The sequence below is a fragment of the Dipteris shenzhenensis genome, chromosome 13 (genome assembly GCF_047967505.1).
Source record: "Dipteris shenzhenensis isolate YYH24624 ecotype China chromosome 13, Dip_SZ_1.0, whole genome shotgun sequence".
Lineage (NCBI taxonomy): Eukaryota > Viridiplantae > Streptophyta > Polypodiopsida > Gleicheniales > Dipteridaceae > Dipteris > Dipteris shenzhenensis.
Window position 1 is genome coordinate 16273291 of NC_141608.1, and position 9865 is coordinate 16283155.

At 43.7% G+C, this 9865-nt stretch overlaps 1 protein-coding gene across 1 annotated transcript in view; it reads left to right on the forward strand.

Moving 5' to 3' along the window:
• Positions 1 to 839: 839 nt before the first annotated feature.
• The window catches only part of LOC147895089 (uncharacterized), a 9917-nt gene continuing 891 nt past the window's right edge, over positions 840 to 9865 (forward strand). Inside the window, exons 1-4 of the mRNA XM_087384214.1 lie at positions 840 to 1831; positions 2650 to 2788; positions 9155 to 9288; positions 9475 to 9865. The exon at positions 9475 to 9865 is cut by the window's right edge and continues 891 nt beyond it. Coding sequence (XP_087240340.1) covers positions 1740 to 1831; positions 2650 to 2788; positions 9155 to 9288; positions 9475 to 9865 — 756 coding nt within the window. The 5' untranslated portion in view covers positions 840 to 1739. The remainder of the gene's footprint in view (positions 1832 to 2649; positions 2789 to 9154; positions 9289 to 9474) is intronic.

The following is a 9865-nucleotide window of genomic DNA, read 5'->3' on the forward strand; positions in this document are numbered from 1 at the left end:
GCCTTACCATAAATCTTTCCTCACGTCGCTCTTACACACGAATCACTTCCCCACATGTATTAAAAAAGGTACATTCACGCATATGTTTTATTCACCATGATTAGTTGATGGAGGGGACAAGGTGGCCTAGTGTGCCAAGTGTAAGGCGAGGTTCAAATGAAGAGGTGGGCATCCTTTGTAATTGCAAGCTGTCCTACTAGCACCAATCCAGATAAAACCTTTACAGTGCACGGCCATGTTTTCAGAAAATACCTAGGTGGCACTATGAGGTCAAACATGAGCATGTCTATGAGCCTTTCGCATGTAGGAAAAATTACTAGGTTCTTGAAATTCCCCCAACACTTTTAGTTCCAAACACATTCTTGATCAAAGATATGCCATATAACCTGGCCATGGGGTTGTGTGAATAGCGTAAGCGACGGCCAGCCTTCGTGCCAAAGCACATGCACTTTGGCATGGCTTTCTCCACAACTTGGATTTAGCATTTTAAGGCTGTGTTCACAGAAAACCTGCAAACCATATACAATGAACTTGCATCATTTTCAGTTTTCACCTAATAAAGACATTTTCTCCATAATTTTGTAAACTCTCAAAAACGAAGGCAATGTATTTATATTCTAGTAAAAAAATCTGCAAATTCTCAAGAAAGACCTTGAAAGTTTTGAAATCCGAGAAACAATTTTCTTCCGAAGACTGTTTTAGGGGCTTAATTTACGAGATAATAAGAATAAGGATGGCTCCAACGGTCATCTTGTCACGGGAATGAGAATCTTTCACGACTCAGAGTGTTCGTTGAACGGTCGGTAAAGGTAGCGAGAGATCCCTCTGCATTGAAAGATTGAATGCTACGACGCTCTAACTGCAGGTTCAGATTTCTGAGAACGAAGAGGGAGGAAAGCAGAATGTGGGTTGTGTGCTTGTGTGTAAGCGAGAGTGTGTGTGTCTCTGAGAAAGAGCGAGAGCGAGAGCGAGAGAGGAAGGAGAGAGGGAGAGAGGGAGAGAGGGAGAGAGAGAGTGTGTGTGTGTGTGTGAGCGACAGCCATATTTTCTGAGAGCGAAGAGGGAGGAAAGCAGAAAGTGGGTTGTGTGCTTGTGTGTAAGCGAGAGTGTGTGTGTCTCTGAGAAAGAGCGAGAGCGAGAGCGAGAGAGGAGGGAGAGAGGGAGAGAGGGAGAGAGGGAGAGAGAGAGAGTGTGTGTGTGTGTGTGTGTGAGAGAGCGAGAGCCATATTTTCTGAGAGCGAAGCGGGAGGAAAGCAGAAAGTGGGTTGTGTGCTTGTTGTGTGTAAGCGAGTGTGTGTGTGTCTCTGAGAAAGAGCGAGAGCGAGAGCGAGAGAGAGAGAGAGAGAGAGAGAGAGAGAGAGAGAGAGTGTGTGTGTGTGTGTGTGTGTGTGTGAGAGAGAGAGCGAGTTATGGCTCTCTAATTGCAGACAGTCAGAGAGAGACAACTTGAGCGAGCGTTGGAAGTCTGATCTAATTGCACAGAGAGAGAGAGAGAGAGACAGAGAGAGTGGAACGGGATTCGAGCTACGAATGGAAATGTGTTGGTTATCGCATATAGACAGAGAGAGACAGCTTGAGCGACCGTTGGAAGTCCAAATTATAGCTCTCTAATTGCACACACAGAGAGAGAGAGACAGAGAGACAGTGAGAGAGAGAGAGAGAGAGAAATTTCGAGCTGCGAAGCTGCGAATGGAAATGTGTTGGTTCTCGCATACAAACACGTGTTGAACCATACAGACATGGCTGAGCCCGGCAATAGCAGGACGGCGTTTTTCGCTTGCTACCTCCTCTGCTCGCAAAATCCTCGCTTTAAGGGTCGCACTTACATCGGGTAACTACATCGTCTTCTCCTCCGACCCTTAGTGACGACAATTGAAGCATTTTGACCTTTCCTCGATCAGCCCCATGTTGTTGCCGGGATGTCTACGCTAATAGTCCTTGGCAGAAGAACTATTACAGTAGCCACGGTTCATTAACGTTCGTTTGCCCGCTTGTCATCGAAATGGACGCACACAATTAATAAGCGATCATGATTTCAAAAAAATTTGGTACAATGGCTTCCCCGAAAACACAGACACCCAAAAAACACACGACGAAATCGCTCACCTGAAGGGCTTGCAGTCCCAAACAGAATAATCATGTAAGGTTTAAAGGAATTTCACCGGTTCCCCTTTTCATTACACTGCTTACAAGTTCCATGCAAATATCATTTACCAGACGGTTCGGTTTGAAGAGACTGAATAGGCCTAGCACATGCAAATGCATTCAGTGGTTTCACGTCACTCCTGAGGTCGGGGGGTCGCCTAATAGAATAGGCAGCATTTTTGCACTTGTAAAAGCGCTGTATTGAATCTGTCCGCTATTGTATCGATCCAACCAATTGAGTTTCCCTTCCTAACGCTGAAGACTCGCTCCCTTAATAGAATTTACGTTTGTTTCTTTCGCTGTTAAATGTAGATTTTGCTTGGTTTTTTTCAAATGGTCTCTTTGTCTCTGAAAAAGAAGCAGGATTTGTTGCATCCCACAGCTTTGTTCTCGCTTTTTCAGATAATTGGAGTACTCTGTGTTCTACAAATGGTTTATGGTTTATCAAGGATATACACACCCAAGAAGTTAGTCTTAACCCTAATTGAATTGGACGTAATGCAGTTTTACAGTCAATCCAAAGAGACGTATTCGGCAACACAATGGAGAAATCACCTCAGGGGCTTGGAGGACAAAAAAAATGAGGCCTTGGGAAATGGTTTTGTGTCTTTATGGATTCCCATCCAATGTGCATGCTCTTCAGGTATTGAAATGGTGTTTTCTGTTGTTTTCAGTGGGATGCTATGGATTTACATTCTATAGAGTATCATCAATTCATCCCATTCCACAAGTTACTGGCTTCTAGAAAAGCTGCATACTATATTTTCATGACAAGGCCATCAAGCTTGTATATGTATCTGCCTCGCTGTTCTTTGAAAGGTGCAAGACCTAGAGAAGAATGTCCCATAAAAACGTGAGGTGATTAGCTAATTTCAATGTTCAAAATTCCAATTTTTGTTTTCTTCAAAATAGCAGCAGCAAGGATGTGCATCTAAAGTGCTAGATCAATAAGTCACATGGGATCTTAGGAGGGAGTATAGTTGTGAGGTTCGATTCCACTCATTATTGATGCATGTGCGTGAACTGAGGCTGGCCTTGTTGGAGCTTGACATTTGTCTGTGTGGCTGCTTCATGCTAAGGGTGAGTGGTCAATCAACTCTGTCAAAAATGTGCCTGCTGCTTTGCAACTGCTCCTCTGGGTTTGTTTATCTTGTAAACGCTAGATAGAAGGATGCTGGTTGGTCTTCTCATTTATATGGTGGGCTGCGCTTTCAATTCTGGTCCATCTGTCTTCCCTGTACTGTGGATAATCAACATTTTAAAGTTCAAAATAAAGGTTGCCGCTGTCCATTGTTGGGGCTACTATTGACAAAGTACTTTCTGGGCTTCCTTGAGAGAGGTCCTCTAGGTTGAAGGCATTTACAAGTGAGCCTCTGTACAAGAAGAAACAGCGAATGGCCGAGATATGAAAATGTAAGATTCCATATGCTGTGGGATGGCCCCTGCAATCAGAATATTCATAAGTTTGAGGGCCATATGATTGGCCAAACATGAAACAGGTTTTAAAGGTCCATGTTTATCATTGGTGTAGCCACATGTTGGGCAGCAAGTCTGCTGAGCTGGCGGTCGAACAGTCAGCATAGTCTGCCATTCTACAAGGCCCAGTCAAGTCAATCAGCAGGTACTCCATCCGTCCAAGCAGCATAACACTCAAAACTCCATCTGTAAGGAAGGAGGGGGGTCACTGAAAAAAAAAAACAAGGGTTGTCTCAGGAAAAACAACATTGTCGTCAGTACTCGGTATTGAGTATGAGGCATCTATTACATTCAGCAACAAAGATAAATACTCTGTTGGAACCACGGGGTGGGATGCAACCCAATTTTTTTATGACCTCTTGAATGTTTCATGCTTTCTTTCAGTGGTGTAAGATGCATGGATAGGCCATATTACAGTGGGATCCATCCATGTTAGATAAAATGGAAAACTCAAAGCCACGATCCTCGAAAGTCAGGCTTAATTTGGCATACATTGGCCTAAGCAATGGGAGTCGTGCCCTGACCTGTGGGTGACCTGTCGAAAGTCAGCATAGTCTGCCATTCTACAAGGCCCAGTCAAGTCAATCAGCAGGTACTCCATCCGTCCAAGCAGCATAACACTCAAAACTCCATCTGTAAGGAAGGAGGGGGGTCACTGAAAAAAAAAAACAAGGGTTGTCTCAGGAAAAACAACATTGTCGTCAGTACTCGGTATTGAGTATGAGGCATCTATTACATTCAGCAACAAAGATAAATACTCTGTTGGAACCACGGGGTGGGATGCAACCCAATTTTTTTATGACCTCTTGAATGTTTCATGCTTTCTTTCAGTGGTGTAAGATGCATGGATAGGCCATATTACAGTGGGATCCATCCATGTTAGATAAAATGGAAAACTCAAAGCCACGATCCTCGAAAGTCAGGCTTAATTTGGCATACATTGGCCTAAGCAATGGGAGTCGTGCCCTGACCTGTGGGTGACTAGCCCCTTGATTTTATAATTTACAGGTGGTTACCAATGGTAGACTTCTCCTCAGGGTTTGCAAAACCAGCTATGGCTCACTATACGTCAAAATAGGTATTTCCTTCCCACGAATTCCCATTTTCACTTTCCACGTCCTAGTTTGCAAGCTGCTGATTGGGATTGCAAACCACAATAAGCCAGTCCATGACGCATTGAATCTAGTCCGCCATCTTCACTTCGACAAAAACTTGCGTGCAATCCACCCTTAGGCATGTAAATGTCTGAAACCAAATGTAAAACACTATGCACAATTTGTCCTAGAAAAGCAGTGAGGTACAATTTCTTCCCCCATCACTTTCTTCTGTAGACACATCTGGGCACAAAATTGCAGATTGAAACTTCACTCACGTTTCTTTGTTACTTTTGCAACTCACTGTTGGTTGAAGTGCACATAATGTTGAAAACACAGCCAATCACAAGTGATTGTGCTGAGACTTAAACTGCACCAGCCATCACCTAATGCAGTGATATAGCTGTACTTGTCTACTTGAACAAATTGACTATACACATAATTTTGAAGTTTAAAGCTCTTTTTGATTTTCTAAAGATTTTTTTTTTTAAGCTTTCTTTTTTGGGTGGACTGTTTAGCATTTCAGCATTTGTCGTCTCGACTATGACAATATGCTTAAATCTCCTTGTGTTTTCAACTTTCATGGTAGTTGGAGCTTGCTTGGCAAACCTAAGCCTTTATGTCTAGCTTTGTAATAAGTGGTACCTGATCAAGATATTTGGCTACCAATTGGGTTTTAGATATTTGGCTCCAAACGATGGAAAAAGGGTTTGGGTACTTTAATGGTGGTTGAGATTTCTTATAATTTGGGGTTATTTTGAACCGATGCATCAACTTGATAATTCTTGGCTAAGGATCCAAACCAGCAAGCCAATGAGAAATGAGCATCAAACTATGATGAGAAGAGGGACTCAGTGTGATGAGAAAATCCTCCTCCCACCACATGTATTTTGTGATAGCATTGCTATTCTGATCTCTAGTGACTCTTGCACTTCACCAAGTGCCAATTGACAAACAAGGCCACATCCTAGCCAACTCAATGAATAGGTAGTTCATTACCCATTTGTAATCGCAAAGAATCCCCTATTTGTTAGTAGAAAAGGTTTCCTTGGCAATCAATCTCATCTTAAATCATGGGTAGAACATGATGAAGATCGAGGAGCACCTTTGTGGATCTGTGGGTAGAAAAGCTTGGTTAATAGCTTGATATGATGTTTGAGACACTACCCTTGAACTCTAGCTCCATTCCTATCACTCCCCTAGATCTCAAGTGCATGTATATATCTACAAGTCTGACCACTACCAAATGATTGGTCTCATGCCATAGGTTCACAAATCTATATGTGGATTTGCAAAGTGTGTGATTCGACTATCTCCGTTATATTGAAAATTGGAGACTAGAAGGAAGCAGCTCCTTCTCCCCTTCCTGTAGGTCACCCATCCCAATCTTGTTCGTGCCTCAATGAAATTAACGAGAAGTCCACAAATTGGTCTAGCCATTCAAACTCCTCCCAACTCCCTCTTACCTTGAAGTCTAGGATGCAAACACAATAACTGGTTCTCTCTAGAGGTGACAAGCAAGGATACTCACCACTATAATAGAATTATGGATTGTAAACCACACTTTGATTAAGGTTCTCTCTCTCTCTCTCTCTCTCTCTCTCTCTCTCTCTCTCTCTAGATTTTTATGCATTTGAGTAAGCTCCAAGACACAGTGGGGTTAAGGAGGAGGAGCTAGCTAATACAAGGGTAGTATGGCTCAGCAGAGAGAGCCGCCACGACGCTGTTGAGTGAGGGACGCAAAGACCACACACGACACGAAGAGTGACCAAAGCACAAACGATTGAGTCCGGTCTATCTCAATCCTCCAGGGATTGCAAAGACATCTAGAGGCCTTGGAGGTGTTTTGCACAGAGAGAGAGAGACTTGACAATTAAACCTTGGGAGGACCAAGGTTATGATGTTTAACACCTCACGCACAGTACTCCACAGTCCTAGCTTCAATTACCGAGGTGAGCCAGTGGAGAAAGCGCAGTCTACACATATCTAGGGACAGTCTTCACAAGGCCAGTTTTCACGATGACCCATGCAGCCAAGGCACAATTCACATGAGGACTGGAAGCCTTAGTACTAGAGAGACACGGCTTTCAGGTGTACTTCTAGGATCCGTTGACAAAGGGCTGGCTTTTCAACACCCTGGTGAGGCTGACCGCCATGTATGCAACACCTTTTTGGGGGAGTGATCTCTCAGCGACAAAGTGAAGGAGATTTGAGCAGCTACAAGTGATTATGGGGTGTAAGGAGGGGGGACCAGGAGTTCCCCACCAAGATCCAGTTCTATCACAATAGAGTATCGGAGGATGGAACTCAAAGACCCTAGTACCATGAGAACAAAGGATTCTCACTGCGGATTGCCATTTGGACAAATGAGGGTCTCAACCCATTAGTTGAGGATTGAGGCAGGGAGAGCTGCAGGCATACCCAAAGAGCAGCAGATTTATAGATTATGCACGTCCTCGGAGAGGTCAAGACAGAGAAGCATGTCTGCCCAGCTTACTATGAGGTCTATGGATGATACCACTACCTTTTTCAAGAGGAACATGGCTTTGGTCCACTCTCATGGTTGATCCACTTCCACTTTCATGGTTGATCCACTTCCAGGACCAGGTTTGCATTGGACTCTATCTAATTAAGATGCGACGACACAGAGAGACATTACTACGATAGATCAAAGAGCAATAGGAAGAGACCACGCTGCAGGAGGCGGAGGTAGACTGAGCACAATGACATGTCATGGACTTCTATGCATTTGAGTCAACTCCAAGGCAGCGGGGTAGAGGAGAAAGAGCTAGCTGACATGAGGGCAGCATGGATTAGTGGGGAGGGACGACACGGTGCTGCTGAGCAAGGGACGCGGAGACCACACACGACAAAGAGAGTGACCATAGCACACACGGTCGAGGTTCGGTCCATCTCAGCTCTCCCTAGAGGACACCGCCAGAAACGTCTTCACATAGCCCATCGGATAAAGAGGTCGAGGAGACCACGATTGTGGTTCGGTCCATCTCAGTTCTCGCCAGAGGATGCCGCCAAAGACGAGGCGTCACTCTTCACATAGCCCATCGGATACAGAGATCGAGGAGACCACGTCCCCCACCATTGCGAGAGACAGACTTGACAGACACAGATCCGGGATATCTTTGCGGCCCATCGGAGAGCTATCACGGCACCGGATTTTGGATTTTGAGTCTTTCAATTCTTCAATTTTCGTTTTTGAGTTAGCATAGCATAGGATTCAACAAGGGCCCTAGCACTTCAAGGGACGCGGAGACCACACACAACACAGAGAGTGACCATAGCACACACGGTCGAGGTCCGGTCCATCTCAGCTCTCCCCAGAAGAGACTACCAGTGATGAGGCGTCACTCTTTAGATAGCCCATTGGATACAGAGGTCGAGGAGACCACGTCCTCCACCATTGCAAGAGACAGACTCGACAAATGCAAATCCGGGATATATTTGCAGCCCATCGGAGAACTACCAAGGCACCGGGTTTTGGATTTTGAGTCTTTCAGTTCTTCAGTTTTCATTTTTGAGCTAGCATAGCATAGGATTTAGCAAGGGCCCTAGCGCGACCTCCCTTTGCTTCAGCCCACAGAGGCTTGTATGGGTTTCCTCTTTTGATGTACTTTGTCCCATAGGCCTGTGAGGTCTTTCGAGGACATTAATATATCTTTCTTTCTTCTTTTGGAATCTCTCGAAACTTAAATGGCAGCCTTTGCTTGGATACTGATGAGGACATAAGTGTAGCTTTGCTTACTAAATTATTTTTATAACCTCTTTTTTTGTCTTCCTCCCCTTCCTCTCTCTCTCATTGTCCTTTTTTTCTTTCTTCTTTCTTTCCCTCATTTCATCTTCTCTTCTTTTCTTCTTTTCTTCTTTTCTTCTCCCTTTTTATTGTATTGTTATTGGGTTGGAATTTATAGCTTACTACCCAAGAGGTTCTGGAATCTCTCGAAACATAAATGGCAGCCTTTGCTTGGATACTAGTGAGGACATAATTGTAGCTTTGCTTACTAAATTATTTTCCTTTTTTAACCTCCTCTTTTTTTGTCTTCCTCCCCTTCCTCTCTCTCTCATTGTCTTTTTTTGCCTTTTCAAAAAAAAGAAAAGAATTTGCAAGTTGTATACATACTAGCCTCACAAAGGTATATACACATGTTTGCAGCACAGATGCTTCCATTATTCCACCTCATTCACCTCAGATTGACTTGGTTTTTGGAAATTGGCAACTAACTTTGTAGCTTGCAATATGAAACTATAAATGCACAACATTTAGTTCTTCAGCCACGTCTAAGAATATGTGATTTCAGTTCTAATATGCACGAAGGAAATCACTTTGGATGCCCAGAAGTTGTCAGTAACTTTTTTTACTTATGTATTGGCTAGGAATGTAAAATAGTGAATGACGAGGCTTCTTTTTTGTGCTGTTGCGACAGTTTGAATGGGCATGGCAAAATCCACTGCGATCGTTGGCTGTAAAAGGGGCAGCCTCAGGCCTTAAATCCTTAGGAGGAATCACTGGAAAAGTCAGGCTTTTGTACACAATGCTGAACCTACCTGAATGGAGAAAGTATGAATATCCAGTACAAACTTTATCCTAACTACTAGGATGACTAACCTTGCTCTGTAATTGTTCCTTTAAAGGAGAACTTTCTTTGTCCTCAAAGTAAATGATGAAAATTGGAATGAAAGTTGATCACGAGAAAGAACAGTGGATTATAACAAGCTCTCACACTCATATTCTTTTCTTATGCAGTCTAGATCTCACTATCAACTTTCTATCAACAAAGCATATGCCATTCACCAAAGGATGTCCAAGTCTTCCTACTCAAATGCAGATCAAAATTGGACCTCTCGAAGACCTTCCATGCTACAATTGCTCATATTCAGAGCCCTCTTCTTTTGATGACGATGACAGTGAGGTTGTGGCGGAAGATGATGGCTATAGTTCTGGTGATGGCAGCAGCAGGGATCGTGACATTGTTTTTTCAAGCAATCATGAAGAAAATATTCAAGAGATGGGTGACGTCAGCATAGGTGATCAGTCGTATGGCTGGAAGGCAGCTGATGTGCGCCAACCATTGAGAGAAATTTCAAATATGGCAGCTAGCAAGAGAGAAAATTATGAGGGGAAACTGGAGGGTGAA